This window comes from Phoca vitulina, unplaced genomic scaffold, assembly GCF_004348235.1.
Source record: "Phoca vitulina isolate PV1807 unplaced genomic scaffold, GSC_HSeal_1.0 scaffold8, whole genome shotgun sequence".
In the NCBI taxonomy this organism is placed as follows: Eukaryota; Metazoa; Chordata; class Mammalia; order Carnivora; family Phocidae; genus Phoca; species Phoca vitulina.
Window position 1 is genome coordinate 23,016,471 of NW_022589711.1, and position 19,231 is coordinate 23,035,701.

The 19,231-nt window shown below is 33.1% G+C and overlaps 1 protein-coding gene across 6 annotated transcripts in view; it reads left to right on the plus strand.

Annotated features, from left to right (window-relative positions):
- The window catches only part of ARL6 (ADP ribosylation factor like GTPase 6), a 42,491-nt gene that overhangs the window by 6,757 nt on the left and 16,503 nt on the right, over nt 1-19,231 (plus strand). For 4 of the 6 annotated variants that reach the window (XM_032406378.1, XM_032406372.1, XM_032406377.1 and 1 more), the window contains 4 exons: nt 4,797-4,858; nt 5,297-5,365; nt 9,346-9,440; nt 18,219-18,239. In XM_032406378.1, the coding sequence (XP_032262269.1) occupies nt 4,797-4,858; nt 5,297-5,365; nt 9,346-9,440; nt 18,219-18,239 (247 nt within the window). The remainder of the gene's footprint in view (nt 1-4,796; nt 4,859-5,296; nt 5,366-9,345; nt 9,441-18,218; nt 18,240-19,231) is intronic. The other 2 variants (XM_032406375.1, XM_032406376.1) reach the window with 1 other exon arrangement.

The window sequence follows — 19,231 nt, forward strand, 5'->3', positions numbered from 1 at the left end:
CAAAATGGACCAGTCCACCAATGTCTGCTGTACTCAAAATTGGCAGAAATAATATTCAAAAAACAAAAAAGAATTTACAGTCTCCTTCCATCATTCCCAACAGTGTAGTGATCTTCCAAGACATAGTTATTACCATAGGAATAATCTTTGATATGAATGGGAACGGCTTTCTTCCCTGAACAAGGATGTATTTTTATTTTTTAACCTACTTAGGGATTTTTTTTTTCATAATTTCTTCTGTCATTTCTAGAGATTTGGGGCAGAAAGAGGAGACATCATGTGCTCCATCTGTGATCTTAAAATACTCTATAACCCCCGTTTCAGACTGGTCTTGTGGCATATTAACCCTGTTTAACACCACATTAGTCAGGGAAAGCCCCCAGGAAAACCTGGGTACACAGCCAATAACTAAGGTTTTTTAATTAATCTTCCAGTGCTTTCCAACATCTCTGTCTCTGTTATCTCTGGTGAATTATGAAACTAGCCTAGACTTGCTATAGGGCTATTTTAAGGGGATCACCTACTTTCTGACACCACTTCCTGAGACTTAATCTTTAGGCAACTATCCTGTCTCCACAGAACAATTGACCTCTAGATGCTGAGAACACAGTAAGTTGCTTTGCTTTTTTTTTTTTTTTTAATTTGGTGCTTATAGCCAAAAGACCGCTTGAAATAGAATTTCTTAAAGACCTCAAAACCTCTGTCACACAGGTATGTATAAAACACTTGTTTCCTCCATTTATCTGAACCAAAGAAATCTTTTGTGAGCCTACATCCACTATTAGAAACATTATTTTTAATGAATTAAATGAATTATAGAAATCTACAATGCAAAAAATTTGCAAATCTCATTTTATAGTTATGTCTCTTATTTTTTGTGGATAAAATCAGTTTCTAGATAACTAGATACTTTTGGACCCAAACTGGCTTTAAGCTATCCTAATGCTTATTTATTGTCAATGTATTGAGGATGCTGGTGTTTTCTAAACTGATGCATAATGGTGGGGAGGCATTTTAACCTGATCACTCAAGAATCTGGTCTTAAGTGTATTTTCTTAGAGATGCACCCTATAAGTACCTTTTTTTCCCCCAATTTCCATTACCCCCCGTTTGCCAACGGAAATCCTATCATACTACCACATCATCCAGATTTATGTTATTTAAAACAATCTGAGGGGTGCCTGGGTGGCTCAGTCGTTAAGCGTCTGCCTTCGGCTCAGGTCATGATCCCAGAGTACTGGGATCGAGCCCCACATCAGGCTCCCTCCTCAGTGGGGAGCCTGCTTCTCCCTCTCCCACTCCCCCTGCTTGTGTTCCCTCTCTCGCTGTGTCTCTCTCTGTCAAATAAATTTAAAAAAAAAAAATCTTAAAAAAAAAAAATAATAAAACAATCTGAAATTATCTTGCATATTTAATTGGTAGCTTATTTATTAAATTTTTCCTCATTATAAATTTAAATTCCTTAAGAGCATAGATTTGATATTATTCAACCCTAAATCCTAAATACCTATGATATTGCCTGGTATATAAGTGTATTTTGGGATGGACTGATGGGGAATTTTTTAATTTTCATTTTTGGGAAGGGAATGATGATTGATAGCACCAAGGATTTAATTTTTGGCAGACTTAATGAAACTAACCAAATAGGATCTTCTCTTAGAAATCCTGTTCTATTCTTGTTGATGTTAGTCTATCCTTGGGCTATCTCAGATAGGCTATTCCACTTAGGTAATAATTCCTACACTCTTTGCTTGGTTTGTACCATTCCCTGACCAATTCAGAGAATGACCAAATGTATTTGTTCCTAGACAGAGCAGAGAAGATTAATGTTGGAGATAATCTTTGGAATTCTTTAGAGGAAAATAAATCCCACTTGAAGTAGAAGCATGAGCTCACATATCTTGTTTTATCCTGATTAATTTGTGGAGTTTCTTCTTTCTAATTAGGTTCCATTAGAACTTTAGAAGTAACGGGAAGAGGGGTGCCTGTGTGGCTCAGTCAGTTAAGTGTCTGCCTCTTAATTTTGGCTCAGTCATGCTCTTGGGGTTGTGAGACTACATCATGGAGTTTGCTTGAGATTCTCTCCCTCTCCCTCTGCCCCTCCTCCCACTCGTATGTACTCTCTCTCTCTCCCTCCTTAAAAAAAAAGTGATGGGAAGAAAAGAAAGTTGATTAATTTTATCCTTGTTAAGTAAAACAGCAAGATATAAAAGAGAAGCTCTGGAAACAAAAAGAGTTTGTGAAGAAGCTGGGTGATTGTGGAGAGGCCAGGCAAATGTTCTAATTACAGTTCAGTGAAGACAGGGCTACTATTTTGAGGTATATTTTCTGAGATTTCTTTAAACGTTTAATTTCCTCACTTTATTACTGGTATTTTTTCCTAATAGTAATAGCTGATGATTTTTATCATGATTGTGATCAAAATAAAAAATCAAAACCGTGGAATATTTTGGGACAACAAAAGTAAGGAAACTCTTTATTCCAAAGTTTGTTGTGCAATGAAGAAACCCTAAGGACTGAGGCAGGAATCTGAATGGCAGGAAATAAATTCTAACATAAACAGAAAGATATTTTTGGAAGAATATAGGCAGCTCAATAGGATGGAAAGAAAAGCTGAATAAACAAACTTTAGAAAGGCAAAACCAGGCATCTCTAAGGAGGCCTTTTCACTACTACGTTACTACTAAGGTGACTAAGCTCCAGTGACTTTTCAGCTTCTGTCTTTTCATTTGAATTTTAAATTTCCAGAAGTGGACTACCAAATTGAACATAATGGTGTGGGGCAACAATTTACCTTCTCCTGTTTTCACACAAAAGCAACATGATGAACTAAAGTTTTTGTTTTGTTTTGTTTTTTAAGTTACACTGTGGCTGTATGGAGAAAATTGGAAAGAGACTGAAATCAATGAAAGTATAGTACCTCTGAAACAAATAATACATTATATGTTAAAAAAAAAAAGAAGAAGATAGCAGGAAGGGAAAAATTAAGGAGGGGAAATCGGAGGGGGAGACGAACCATGAGAGACTATGGACTCTGAAAAACAAACTGAGGGTTCTAGAGGGGAGGGGGGTCGGGGGATGGGTTAGCCTGGTGATGGGTATTAAAGAGGGCACGTTCTGCATGGAGCACTGGGTGTTAGACGCAAACAATGACTCATGGAACACTACATCAAAAACTAATGATGTAATGTATGGTGATTAACATAACATAATAAAATTAAAAAAAAAAAAGAAAGAAAGATAAGAGAGACCAGAGTGGTGGTCAGTTAAGTGGCTGTTATAATGAGAAGAATGGAAATCAATAAGAAATTTATTACAAAGAGACCAAATCACATTCTCAATATTAATAAGTGCAAAACCAAAGCAAATGACAGCACTGAGATATTTCTTCTGTATATTGATGCTAAAACAGAAATGCCAGAGTGAATACTTGAATTTTATATGTGTTTAAAATTCATAAAATTTAAAACATTTAACACTAAAAAAAAAAAAGAAGAAAGAAAGTATACTTATGATATTTGTTGAGTAGTTGCTGAGTATTTCCTATGGACCAGGCACTGTGTTGAGTATTTTGCATTCATTAACTCATTTAATTCTCACAATAACTTTACAAGTTAAAGATAATAATAGATTTCACATTTGAGAAAACTAAGGTTTGGAGAAGTTGAGTAACTAGTCTAAGGTGGCACATTAACAGTTAGGAGTAATTACAAGGCTTTTGTACTACATCAAAGCAAGAAATGTTAAGGGCCTGAACTAAGTTAGTGAGATAGGACCAATTTGAGAATGGTTCATAAAAAATGTAAGAAACGAGGAGTTAAGAATAACTCATAGGTTATCAGAAAGTAGATGGTGTTTTTTATTCAAACAGAAGAATGGTTTTTGATGGTGAAAGTGTTAGGAGGCATTTGATGACTTGTCAGCTTAAGGCATTTTAATTGCCTGTGGGACTTGCTAACAGGTCTCCTGCTGTACTCTTGCCCCCTTGTAATCTGTTCTCCACACAGAATTCCCTACCATGGCCTTCAAGGCTCTACAGCTCTTTGTTACATATAGCTCTCTGCCTTACTCAGTACATTTTAGACATACAGGCCTTATACTTTTCCTGAGTGGCAAGTCCTTGCTTGCCTTGGGGTCATTGCACTGGCTAATTGTTTTGACTGGAATGTTTTTGCCAAGATCTAGTCATGCTTTTCTCCTTTTTGATATTCACTCTTGGGTCCAATGTTACCTCCTCAGAGAGGCTTTTTCTCAGCATCCTTTTTCCATGCCCCATACCAACCCTCCTCCCCCATTGCCTCCCATCTCCAAATCACCTTTCACTGCACTTACCACTTCCTGAAATTGTGTTCACTTGTAGTTTACTTGGTTATTGATGTTTACTTTCTCTAGGTAATAAGCTCCATGAAAGCAGCGACCATGTATATTCACCACCTAGACATGAGAACAGTCCCCAGTAGCATATATAAACTCAATAAGTATGTGGTGAAAGATTATGAAGTCCTGTATGTGAACTCAGAATGACTCATCAAACCACTTTACAGCTATGGTAACTTGGCAAGCCACAAAATGTGAATTAAGATATACACGTTATACAGATTCATAATTAGTAAACCTTAAACTTCTGTAAAGAATTCACACACAGTGATCCCACTGCAAAAATTATAATTTTGTTTAATTCTGTCATCTCCGTAGTGACAAATTTTAGAATTGGAAACGTGGATGCTTTTTTTTAACCTGAGGAAAAATTCATCTTTGGTAATTGCAGATTTCTCAATTTGTCTTTTCTCTTGAAGGCTCAATCACAAGATATAGTTCCAACCATAGGATTCAGCATAGAGAAATTCAAATCATCCAGGTAATTCATTTTATTATACTTGTGACTAAGAAGTTGTGGGTGAAAAGTGATAATATCAGATCGACCTAGTCATTCGTTCTACTCTTAGAAAAAGAAATTTGTTGTTTCAGAAGTCCATAGATGGTAAATTATTTGTACCACTACCCCTGGATTGTTTTTCAGAATTTAACTTTAGATAAACTCCGATAATCTCACTAGAAGGAAAACATCTTTTTTTATATGTTATTCATTACAAAATCATATTTATATTAAAAAATTTAATTTATGGGACTTGTACTTGAAAATTAGCTCAAGTTGAATATTGTATATTCAAGGGTGGTTTCTTTGAAAACAATTTAAATTCTTAAGTGAAAGTAACACCTTAAGTTAGTATCTTATAATGTAGTCATGGTTTGTTTTGTTTTGGTGTTTGGTTTTGTTTTGCTTTGTTTTCTGTAGTTTGTCTTTTACAGTGTTTGACATGTCAGGTCAAGGAAGATACAGAAATCTCTGGGAACACTATTATAAGTAAGTATGTTTATAAATGTTGGTTAACTAGATGAGTATATTTTAATAATAATGCTTAACAAATAAATCCAAAGGATTATGTGGGCTAGGTTGCAATATTTATTTTTCATATAATTTAAGCACATTTTCTAATGAAAAAATGAAAATGTTTTCTAATGAAAAAGTATAATCATACTTCATATTATTTCTCAAATGCTTCAGGTCCTCCATGACCTTGGATCTTTGCATATGCTTTTCTCTCTTGTTTTTAATGCCCTGTTCTGTTTAGTTGCAGTTTAAAGTTAATATAGTCATGCTTTAAAGTTAACTCAAAAGTCACCTCCTCTGTCAAATTTCACCATTTTTGCCCAGTTATTCTGTCCCCAGTGTTCACACGGTACTTTACCATACTTGTTATGTCTTAAAGTCATGTGCCATAGCTGCCTCTCTAATGAGGGTGTGAACTGCTCAAGAGCAAGGATTATTTCTTATTCAGGTTATTTCTTCAAGGCCAAGTATGATGCTAGACATATAGATCGGTAAATATTTATTGAATAAATTTAGTTAAAATAACAGTACTAACTTAAACAGTTGATCCATTTGTTCTACAAGCAATTCTAAAGAAGATATGTCAGCGTATGCAAATAAAGTGCTCACTAATTACTTCAGATTAAGAACTGTTAAGTTACTAGAACCCAAATTATTATGCCGTCTCAGGATTTGCATGTGGTAGTAAAATGAATTCATTAACTGTTCATATTGCTAGGACTCCTTCCTGTAAAAGCAATGTAACTTACTTTTGGAGTCTGAAACTTATAACCAGTATCCCTTGACTAAATGCCCTTTTGTCATTATCAACTCTTGCCTTGGAATGATTATGAGATGACTGCCCAGATCAGATTTTAATTTTTATTCTTTCCTGCTAATGTGGGAACAAACACTGTATTCCTCAGATATGAGCCAAAGGAGATTTTTTTCAGATACTCTTTTCAATGAGTGCTTTAATAGATTGAAGTCATATTTAAATCATACAGATCCAGAGGACCGCTGAGGTACAGAGAAAAGATTTTGTTCTTCAGATTTCAGAGTCAGTTTCGTAAAGGGAAAGTGGCATGGTTATGGTAGCTTGCATTAAATTCTCTGGGGAAATGTGAGTTGTTTTTTGGGTTTTTGGGGGTTTTTTTTGTTTTTTTGTTTTTTTAGGAAACCTCAGTTTTCAGTATAGGATTTTTTTATTCTTCCTCCAAAAAAAGAATTTTTAAAATGTATTTATTTTAGCTACTATTTTAAAAATAACATTTATTTTAATTACAGATAACAAAAATACATAGAAAATAGTTTCTATAAAAGGAAACGTTTCTGATTTTAATTCCTTTTTCTTCAAAATCTTTTTGGAAGAAATTAATTAGGAACACTATAGCTAAATTGTAGGTTGAATAGTGAATAGGGTTACTATGGAGAAGGCTACAATAATAGTAAATTTATATCCTGTATCTATATTTTTCTAATTATGAAAGAACAAGTACATCTTAATCTATTAGACTGAAAGACATTAAAAAGATTAAGTCTACTATGGCAAAATAAGTCACTCTTATGGTGGGAATGTAACATCTTTTTCAGCGAAATTTATCAATATCTTTTAAAATGAAAAATGTTCATGCTCTCTAGCCATCATTTTTTTTCTTGAAAAGTATTCTATGGGGGCACCTGGGTGGCTCAGTCAGGCGTCTGCCTTCGGCTCAGGTCATGATCCCAGGGTCCTGGGATTTTTCTGATTGCACATGTGTCATGATCGAGCCCCGCATCGGGCTCCCTGCTCCGCGGGAAGCCTGCTTCTCCCTCTCTCACTCCCCCTGCTTGTGTTCCCTCTTCTGCTGTGTCTCTCTCTGTCAAGTAAATAAATAAAATCTTTAAAAAAAAAAAAAAAAAATTCTATGACTAGCACTGGTGGACAAAGTTAAACATAGAAGAATATGTGTTGAACACTGTTTATAATGATATCTCAATTATAAAAGGAAAAATACTACTCTTAACAAAAATATGTGCTTAGTATATATAGAGAAGGAAAAAAATTTAGTGGCATGTGCACCAAATCATTAATAGTATTTGTTTTTGGAACAATAAGATTATAAGGGAAGTTTACTTTGTCATTTATTTGATTCTGTAACATTGATTATTGTATAATTATTGCATATTTATAATATGAAAGTAATAAAGTATAAAATATAAGGAGTACACATTTTTTAATATTTGGAAAATATAAAAAAGAATATAAAAAAAATTTTCTCTAAATCTCACTACTAATAAATTTACCATTGTTAATCTTTTTTGTTTTTCTTCTTTCTTGAAATATAAAATATATACTCTACATAGTTGAGAAAGGAATCTTCTAAATTATGTACCATATATAGTTTTTTATCCTGCTTTTTCAGTTAATATTCAGTGATAAGAATAAATCAGGAAAAACATCCAAAGAATATAACTAATGACTGGCTGTTTATTTTTTTTTCACATGCCTATGCCTATTTTGTAATCATTCTATTTTTGGACATAAAAGCTATTCTCAGTTTTTGAAGATTATAAACAATCCTTCAGTTAGCACATCTTGCTGCATAAATCTTTGTCATAGATCATGTTTCCTTAGAATAAATTCCAGAAATAAAATTACTGGCTCAAAGGGATTTAACATTTTTAAAACTGTTGGTAGATATTTCCAATCCATGGCTACTAGTAATGTATGACTAGTGATAACCTATGTTCATTTTTTTTAAATGATAGGAGAAAATGGTACTCAAGAGTTGTTTTATTTTTATGCTCATGTGATTGCTAATGATATTGAACTTTTATTTTTTAATGATATTGAACTTTTAAAATCTTAATTTATGACTGGAATAAGTGATTCACAAAAAAAGGTAAAATGTCCAATAAATATATGCAAACATATTGAACTTTACTAGCAATTAATGAAATACAGTGTAAAATACTATGCTGTTAGAATGGCAAAAATGGAAAAGAATGTTAAGAGCCATGCTGGAAAGGTGGGAAAAATATTGGTAGTAGTATAAATTGATAAAGTATTTCTGGAATACAGTTTGTCAATGTTTATCTAAAACTTTAAATTTTGTATGTATTTCTAGAAATTTTATTCCTAATTACAAGTCTTAAGATACCAAGAAATTTAAAAAATGTACTCAGGAGGATGTTTATTCCAAAGTTTTTCACAATAATAAAAATTAAAAATAATCTCTAAGTCCACAGTATTACCGATGACATATCTGTGCAATGGGATACTTTATAATCATTAAAAGAAAGGTGCAGAGGGAATCAGTGATTTTTTTTTAAGTGCCACTGTGATCTGTAAGTGAATCTTTAAGCCAGTTTAGTGGCTGGTTATCAGCTTAAAAAAAATCAAATAGAATAAAATAAAAGCTATTTGTAAGTATTATTTCTGGAAACTTATTTCAAATATAGTTACATATACTTAAGGGTCTACTGTATCTTAATGTAAAATGTATTTCTCACTATGGTTATGGTAAGAAATATTTGAGAAACACTGGTGTAGAGCTTTAATGTTTCATATAAAAGTAGTTCAAACTATACTGCAAAGAAGATCAAGGAAATATATATATATCAGAAAGGCAGGGTATAAAACAGCAAGATTCCATTTAAATACAAATGTAGGTACTCATATGTGAATATACACAAAGAAAATGTCAAAATTGATTTACCCCCAAATATTAATAATGATTGCATCTGTGTAATAGAATTATGGTTTTACTTGTAATTTTTAAAAATTATGAAATAAGTCATTAAATTTACCATATTATCAACCATCTGAGAAAAAATTATTTTACATGAAATAGGACTAATGGTAATATAGTAGTCACTCATATAAACTAATATGTAATAAAAAGATAATACACAGGTTAGGAAATGCAAATGAATGCTAAACATGGAAAAATGTATAATTTTATCTTTAATTTTTCTCATTCCTTATACAGAGAAGGACAAGCCATTATTTTTGTCATTGATAGTAGTGATAGATTGAGAATGGTTGTGGCCAAAGAAGAACTTGATACTATGCTGAACCATCCAGGTATATGTGTGTGTCTGTGATATCTGTGCTTTAGGGTCTGTTTACGTAAGATGTTTTTTTTGTTCTTTGGTCTTGGCAGAAAATGTTGCTTATTCTATGTAATTATCTCTTATTTAAAATTTTTAATTTTTTAAATTGAAACAACATACAGTGTCATATTAGTTTCAGGTGTACAATATAATGATTCAATAGCTGTCTACATTAACGAATATATTACTCTCCTTTGTTTTTGAATTTTAAAATATAGTAATTATTCAGAATTCATATCTACCTATAGCACCATGTATTTTTTAAATTTCAAAGCTTTTTGCAGTATTTTCCAGGTCTCTGACCTTTTTTTCCCCCTAAAATAAAAATGTTCTTCTGATTGCACATGTGTCAATAGCAAAAAATAAAGACAGGAAAAGAATAAAGAAGGAAGTAAAAATCCATGTATTTCAACAGTCATTAGAATTATTTTGGTTACCAACTTTTCATACATGTATATATATATGTATGATTACACAGCATTTCTTACGTATTCTGAGAATTCTTCTAAAACAGATCTTTTCTGTTTTTAAACTCTTAACTGCCAGCCCTACCCTCTTTTCAAGATACCAGTATTAACAATTTGGTATTTTTTTCTCGTTGTTATTTACTAAAATGGGATCATATTCTCTACACTCTTCTGCATTTACCTATCTCAGAGAACATTAAATTATGGAAATCCTTTCAAGTCAAAATGAATATATGTAATTATTCTTTTTAATAGTGCCTAATATGCCATTCTATGAGTATACCACCATTTAGTCTATTTTACCTATTATTAGATATTCTTTTTTTTCTCCACAATACAATTCTCCAGTAAGTATTGTGAAACTGCATTTCTAGCTTTACTCGTGGGAAAAGATTTAAGTAAGTGGTCTTTGTGCTATGACTTTTAGGAAGAGGTGATGGCTTAAAAGAAGTGTGGATTTGTTAGAAATAGAATGGGAAATAGCATGGGGCTTTCTAACAGTTCTTCCTGTTTAACCACACTAACTGGTATTTTTATTGAACAACCTTAAGCTTATTCAGATATTTGGGGTAATAATTATCTAGCCTGTATATTTTATGTGACTCTTTCACTTTTAAAAACTTAACAGGCTTTTATCTGGGTTATCTGGGTTGAGAATGCATTTTTGATTATGCATTCCCTTTGTGTTAATCTTTCCATTTTCTCCTCAAAAACTGTTTTAACATTGACCAATAATATGAAATGATTCCTACAAAATCAGCTTCAAATACAGTGGAAACCTTGGTTTCCTCAACTGAAGCCTTGTCCAAGTAAGTTATCTTTATGTACTGATGCATTTATTTTTTGGGATAGATTCCCAAAGGATTTCTCAGCTGAGGTAAACATGAACTTTAAAAATTTTTAAATTTAATTTTACTTTTTTACTGAAGTATAGTTGATGTACAATGTTACATTGTTTTCAGGTGTGTAATATAGTGATTTAACAGTTCTGTACATCATGCAGTGCTCACCACGATTGGTGTAATTACCATCTGTCACCATACGAAGTTAATACAATATTACTGACTATATTCCCTATGCTGTACTTTTTATCTCAGTGACTTATTCATTTTGTAATTGGAAGTTTGTATCTCTTAATCCCCTTCACCTATTTCACCCATCCCTCTCACTCCATCCCCTCTGTCAACCACCAGTTTATTCTCTGTATTTATGAGTTTTTGTTTTGTTGTGTTTTGTTCATCTGTTTTGATTTTTAGATTCTGCATATAAATGAATCATGCTATTTGTCTTTCTGTGTCTGACTTATTTCACTTAGCATAATACTCTCTAGATCTATCTACATTGTCACAAATGGCAAGATCTCATCCCTTATGGCTGAGTAATATTCAATTCAACATCTTCTTATCTATTGTTCATCTAATGATGGACACTTAGATTGCTTCCATATCTTGCTACTGTAAATAATGCTGCAATACACATAGGGGTGCCTATATCTTTTTAAAATAGTGTTTTTGTTTTCTTGGAATAAATTCCCAGTACTGGAATTATTGGCTTATACGGTACTTCTAAGAATTTTTGATTTTTTGAGGAACCTCCATACTTTTTTCCATAGTGGCTGCACCAATTTACATTCCCACCAATAGTGTATGAGGGTTCCCTTTTCTTTACATTCTCACCAACACTTGATATTTCTTATTTTTTTGATACTAGCCATTCTGGCTGGTATGAGGTGATATCTCACTGTTGTTTTGGTTTGCATTTTCCTGATGATTAGTGATAGTGAACATCTTTTCTGTTTGCCATCTGTATGTCTTCTTCAGAGAAATATCTATCCAGGTCCTCTGCCCATTTTTAAATTGGATTATTAGTGTATTTTGGTGTTGAGTTGTATGAAATCTTTATATATTTTGGATATTAATCTCCTATCAGTTATATGATTTGGAAATATCTCCTCCCATTCATTAGGTTGCCTTTTCATTTTGTTGATGGTTTCCTTCACTGTGTAAAAACTTTTTAGGTTAATGTAGTACCAGTAGTTTATTTTTCTGTTGTTTCCCTTGCCTGAGGAGACATATCCAGAAAAATGTTGCTACAGCCGATGTCCAAGAGATTACTAAGTCTTCTTATTGGAGTTTTATGGATTTGGGTCTTACACTTAGGTCTTTAATCCATTTTGAGTTTATTTTTGTATATGGTGTAAGAAAGTGGTTCAGTTTAATTCTTTTGCGTGTAGCTGTCCAGTTTTCCCAGCAGCATTTATTGAAGAGACTCTTTTCCCATTGTATTTTCTTGCCTCCTTTGTCGTAGATGAATGAGCATATAAGCACGGGTTTATTTCTGGGCTCTGTATTCTGTTTCATTGATCTATGTGTCTGTTTTTGTACCAGTACAATACTATTTTGATTACTATAGCTTTGTACTATATTTTCAGATCTGGGATTGTGATACCTTCAGCTTTGTTTTTCTCAAGATTACTTTGGCTATTTGGAGTCTTTTGTGGTTCCATACAAATTTTAGGATTATTTGTTCTATTTCAGTAGAAAATATTATTGGTATTTTGATGGGAATTGCATTAAATCTGTAGGTTGCTTTGGGTGGTGTGGACATTTTAACAATATTCTCCTAATCCATGAGCATAGTATATCTTTCCACTTGTTTGTGTTGTCTTCAGTTTCTTTCATCAGTGCCTTACAGTTTTCAGAGTACAAGTCTTTCACCTCCTTGGTTAAGGTTATTCCTAGGCATTTTATTCTTTTTGATGCAGTTGTAAATGGGATTGTTTTCTTTTTTCTTTTTCTTTTTTTAAGATTTTATTTATTTGACAGAGACACAGCAAGAGAGGGAACACAAGCAGGGGGAGTGGGAGAGGGAGAAGCAGGCTTCCCACTGAGCAGGGAGCCTGATGCGAGGCTTGATCCCAGGACCCTGGGATCATGACCTGAGCCAAAGGCAAATGCTTAACGACTGAGCCACCCAGGCGCCCCTATGGGATTGTTTTCTTAATTTCTCTTTCTGCTGCTTCCTTATTGGCGTATAGAAATACAACAGATTTCTGTATATTAATTTTGTATCCTGCAACTTTACCAAATTCATTTATTAGTTCCAGTAGTTTTTGGTGGAACTTTTGGGTTTACTGTGTATACTATGTCATTTGCAAACAGTGAGTGACAGTTTTACCTTTCCCTGCCAGTTTGTATGCCTTTTATTTCTTTTTCTTGTCTAATTACTGTGGCTACAACTCATAATACTGTGCTGAATAAAAGTGGCAAGAGTAGACATCATTGTCTTATTCTTAATTTTAGAAGAAAAACATTCAGTATTATATTAGCTGTGGGTTTTTCATCTGTTGGCCTTATTATGTTGATGTATATTCTCTCTAACCCCACTTTGTTGAGAGTTTTTTATCATAAACTGATACTGTATTTTGTCAAATGCTTTTTTCTGCATCTATCATATGGTTTTTATCCTTCATTTTGTTAATAGGGTGTATCATGTTGATTGATTTGCTAATATTGAACCATCCTTGCATCCCTGGAATAAATCTAACTTGACCATGGTGTATGATCCTTTTAATGTATTGTTGAGTTCAACTGGTGATTGTTGAGGATTTTTGCATTTATGTTCATCCAGAATATTGACCTGTAATATTTTTTTAGAATGTTTTGTCTGGTTTTGGTATCAGAGTAATGCTGGCCTCTTAAAATGAATTTGGAAGGTTTCTTTCCTCTTCTATTTTTTGGAGTAGTTTGAGAAGGATAGGTATTAACTCTTCTTTAAATGTTTGGTAGAATTCACCTGTGAAGCCCACTGGTCCTGGACTTCTGTTTATTGGGAGTCTTTTGATTTTTGATTTAGTTTTGTTGCTAGCAATCAGTCTGTTCAGATTTTCTATTTCTTCCTGATTCAGTCTTAGTAGATTGTATGTTTCTGGGAATTTATCCATTTATTCTAGGTTGTCCAATTTGTTGGCATATAATTTTTCATAGCAGTCTATTATAATCCTTGGTATTTCTGTGGTTCTTCTTCAGTTCTTCTCCTCTTTCATTTCTGATTGTATTCATTTGGGTCCTTTCTGTCTTTTTTTCTTGATGAGGTTGGCTAAAGGTATATCAGTTTTGTTTATGTTGGTCTCATTGATCTTTTCTGTTGACTTTTTAGTCTCTATTTCATTTATTTCCACCTGGAACTTTATTTCCTCCTTCTAGTAACTGTGGGCTTTGTTTGTTCTTTTTCTATTTCTTTTAGGTAAAGGATCATAATGTTTATTTGAGATTCTTTTGTTGTTTCTTGATGTAGGCCTATATTACTATAAACTTCCCTCTTAGAACTGCTTTTGTGAGGGGTGCCTGGGTGGCTCAGTTGGTTAGGTGTTGGACTCTTGATTTCAGCTCAGGTCATCATGATCTCATGGGTCGTGGGAAGTGAGCCCTGCGTCTGCTTCTCTCCTTCTTCCTCTCCCTCTGCCCCTCTGCCCCTTTGCACATACTCTCTCTCAAAAAAAGAAATCTTAAAAAAAAAAAAAAAAAAAAAACCTGCTTTTGCAGGGTGCCTGGGTGCCTCAATTGGTAAAGTGTCCAACTTGATTTCAGCTCAGGTCATGATCGCAGGGTCCTGAAGTCAAGTGCTGCTTCAGGCTCTGCGCTCAGTGCAGAGTCTGCTTGAGATTCTCTCTCTCTCCCTTTGCCTTCCCCCCACCCTGCTCATGTTCTCTCTCTCTCTCTCTTAAATAAAAATAAATAAATAAAATCTTTATAAAAAAAGAACAGCTTTTTGCTGTTTCCCTACAATTTTGAAGAATTGCATTTTCATTTTTATTTGTCTCTAAGTATTTTTTTATTTCCTTTTTGATTTCTTCATTGACCCATTGGTTGTTTAGTCTCCATGTGTTTGTGTATTTTTCTGTTCATTTTCTTGTAATTGATTTCTCGTTTCATACTGTTATGGTCAGAAAAGATGCTTGATATGATTTGAGTCTCCTTAAATTTATTGAGACTTGTTTTGTGGCCTAACATGTGATCATCTGTCTTGGAGAATATTCCATGTGTACTTGAAAAGAATGTATTCTGCTGTTTGGGGATGGAATATTTGTATATATCTGTTAAATCCACCTAGTTTAATATGTTCATTCAAAGCCACTGAGCAAAGTTCCTTATTGATTTTCTGTCTAAATGATGTATCCACTGATGTAAATGGGGTCTTAAAGCCCCCTACTATTCTTCTATTACTGTCAATTTCTCCCTTTATGTCTGTTAATACACACTTTATATATTTAGATGTTTCTGTGTTGGGTGCATTGATATTTACAATTGTTATATCCTCTTGATTTCTTTATCATTATGCAATGCTTTTCTTTGTCTCTTGTTACAATCTTTGTTTTAAAATATATTTTATCTGACATGAGTACTGCTACCCCAGCTTTCTTTTGCTTCTATTTGCATGGAATATCTTTTTCCATGCTTTAATTTTCAGTTTGTCTGTGTCTTTAGGTTCTGAAGTAGTCTCTTGTAGGCAATATATAGATGAGTCTTGTTTTTTCAATCCATTCGGTCGCCCTATATATGAACTTTTTAAAATTGAAGTATAAGCTGTTTACAGTCAAATGCTCAGATCTTAAGGACATAGTTCAATAATTTTGACAAATGCGTACACTCATATAACTATACTGCCTGTCAAGAAACAACATTTTCATTACCCCAGAAAGTACTTTCACACCCCTTCCCAATCAACACTTAATACCTCATACCAGAACTAATCTGATTTTTATCACCAGATTAATTTTGCCTATTCTACAGTTTCATATAAATGGGGGTAAAGGCACATACATTTTCGTGCATAAGTTTTTTTATTTGGCATAATGTTTTGGGGAGCCATCTGTGTTGTTTTATGTATCACTTGATTATTCCTTTTTATTCTATGTAACATTCTATTATGTATGTATATCACAGTTTGTTTATCCAGTATCCTGTTGAGTGACATCTAGACTGTTTCTAGTTTAGGCCTAGTATGAATAAACCTGATATGAACATTCTTGTAAAAGGCTTTTTATAGACATATTTTTATCTCTCTTCAAAAAATTCCTAGGAATGATACTGCTGAGTCATAGGATAGATGTATGGGTGATATTTAAAGAATTTCAAAGTGGTCATACTATTTTACATTGTCAGTAACATAAATGAGAGTTCCAGTTTCTGCACATCCTCTCCAAGATTGATGTTTTTTTTTCATTTTAGCCTTTCTACTGAGTATATAATAGGATCTCATTGTGCTTTTAATTTGTATTTTACTGATGATTATTAATGTTGAGCACTTTTGCATATTCTATTCACCAATCTTGTACATTCTCTTATAAAATGTCTTTTTTAAATCTTTTGCCCATTCATTAATTTGGTTGTCTTCCTATTATTGAAAATTTAACATTTCTTTATAAGTTTTAGATAGGAGACCTTTGTTAAATATATGTGTTTTGAAGATTTCTCATCAGTCTGTGGCTTGCCTGTTTATTTTCTTCACAGTATCTTTTAATGAACAAATATATCTAATTTTGATGAAGTATAATTTATCAATTTTTTTTAAATACAAGCTTTCTATGTACTCCCTAAAAAAATCTGTGCCTACCCTAAGATTACTAACATATTCTCCTATGTTTTCTTCTAGAAGCTTCATAGTTCTGGCTTTTATGTTAGGCCTGGGATCTATCCTGAATTAATTTTTGCACTTTCTTCTTACAGATATCCAATTATCCCAAAATGTATTTGTTGGAAAAAAAATTTTTTTCACTGAATCACTTGTCAAAAGCATTTGACTTTCACACTTATTGAATTTAATTGGACTGTATATATGTGCACCTGTTTCTGGACTCTGTTCTATTCCATTGATCTCTTTTATGTCCTTTCACATTTGGCTTGTTACCATGGATTTATAATAAATCTTGAAGTCAGATAGGAAAAATCTTCCAATCCTGGTCTACTTTTTCAAGATGATTTTGGTAGTTCTAGGTGTTCCATATTTCAAATAAGTTTTTATATCAGCTTACTAATTTTTTTAAAAAACCTGCTGAGATTTTATTTTATTATATTTGGGGATAGTTGACATCTTAACATTGGACTTAACACTGAATGTTCCAACTCATGAGCATGGTATGTCACTTAATATGTTTATCCTTTTCTCAATTTCCCTGTCTTTTATGGTTTTCTGTAGAGGTCTTATACATCATTCATTCAGCTTATCCATAAGTTTTTTTACATTTTTGAAGCTATTATAAATAGTATATTTTATTTCATATTCTAATGGTTCATTGCTAGTATGTGAAAATATTGACTTTGTATTCTGGGAGGTTGTTAAATATATTTATTCTAATAGTTCTTCTGTACATTTCTTAGAATTTTCCCTGTCTAAAGTCAACAACAACAAAAATTCTACTGCTTCCTTTTTAGCCTTTATGTCTTTTATTCTTTTTCCTGTCTTATTGCACTGGCTAGGGCCTTCAGTACAATATTGAATAAAAATGGTAAGTTTTGTCTTATTCCTACTTTTCTTCCTGCCCTAAATCCTGGTGCTTGCTTCTCTTCCTTACTAATAAATGTCCTTTGTGGCATTTTTTTTTTCCAGAATAAGGCACTTTTTCCTGCATTAAAAACCTGTTCAGGTGATACCCTTTTTCCCCAGGGATTTTCTTAATGACCTATGGAAATTCTTTTTTTTTTTTTTTAAAGATTTTATTTATTCGACAGAGAGAGACACAGTGAGAGAGGGAACACAAGCAGGAGGAGTGAGAGAGGGAGAAGCAGGCTTCCCTCGGAGCAGGGAGCCAGATGTGGGGCTCGATCTCAGGACCCTGGGATCATGACCTGAGCCGAAGGCAGACACTTAACAACTGAGCCACCCAGGCGCTCCGACCTATGGAAATTCTGTCTGCTACCTCTTGGTTGGCAGAAGCTGCTCCTCCTGTTATCTTGACATTTTTTAAGGCAAACCTCTTTCTAAAATTACCAAATCATCTTTTGTTAGCATTAAATTCTCCACCTTCCTATTGCTTTATGTTCATATAATAACTTCACTTTTTCTTGAATCACGTTAGAATCTATAGGTATGCCTTTCTTACAGCAATTCTGCACCCACATAAAAGCTACATTTTCAATACAAGGTAAAAAGGTATTTCATGAAAAGTGCAAGATTTCCACGCCTGCTGGTGTAACTACAACAATGGCTTCATGAATTTCCTTTTCTTTTTTCACAATGGCCCTTATACTGGCTTCATTTATCTTGAAATGGTGGGCATCCAGAGCTGCAGACCTCAATCTATGGTACATATCAAACAATTCAACTTTTTCTTGTAATGTCATGACTTTTCTCCGGTTCTTGGGAGCATTTCCAGCATGACTGGTGGCACTTTGTATGGGTCCCATGGTGTAATTCAGGATTTACAGTATTACACAAAATAAGATGAAAAAATATATGAGAACTGTGACAGCTTTTTGTGATACACACAATTTACTAGAGAAAGGAACTGCTCACATAGAGATGATTAGTATCACGTAGCATTTTAAGCAGATACTTCCACACTTGAGGTCATTGCAATAGCTACAGGAGGTGGCTATGAAATTATTACAGCGGTACAGTATTACTACAGTTAATTTTATGCAGTTATGATTTAATACTGCATCTTTACATTTGTTTGCATTTCTCTCAACTGTGAATGCTGCCATATTTGGTCTATATGTGCATAAGAATTAATAAATTTTAACTTTTTATAATAGATTTATATATCTTTTATGATACTAAGTGATAAAATCATCTCATTTCTATATATATTTTATGCATTCATGAGATGCCTAACTTTTTCTTAATTTTCCTTCAGTATTTCTAAGCTTCATGATTTGTTTACAGGATTTTTCAAATTGTTGCAAATCTCCAAAATATTCTTCAATATATTTATTGAAAAAAAGGCACGTATAAGTGGACCTGCACAATTCAAGCCCATGTTATTCACTATCATTATCATTCATCATTGATAGATACTTAGGTTGTTTCTGTATCTTATTTCCATTCTTTACATTTAATATTTTACCACTGATTATGATGCTCACTAGGGTATGCTTATATCTCTATTGGGTCAAGGAAATTTTCTGTTATTCCTAGTTTTTCAAAATGTTCCATTATAACCTAGTGTTAAAATTTACCAAATGCTTTTTCTACATCTATTACAATGATAATATTATACTGTATTCACATATATTAAACCAAGCTTACATTCCTGGGTTAAATCTCATTTGACCATTGAATATTAACCTTTTGA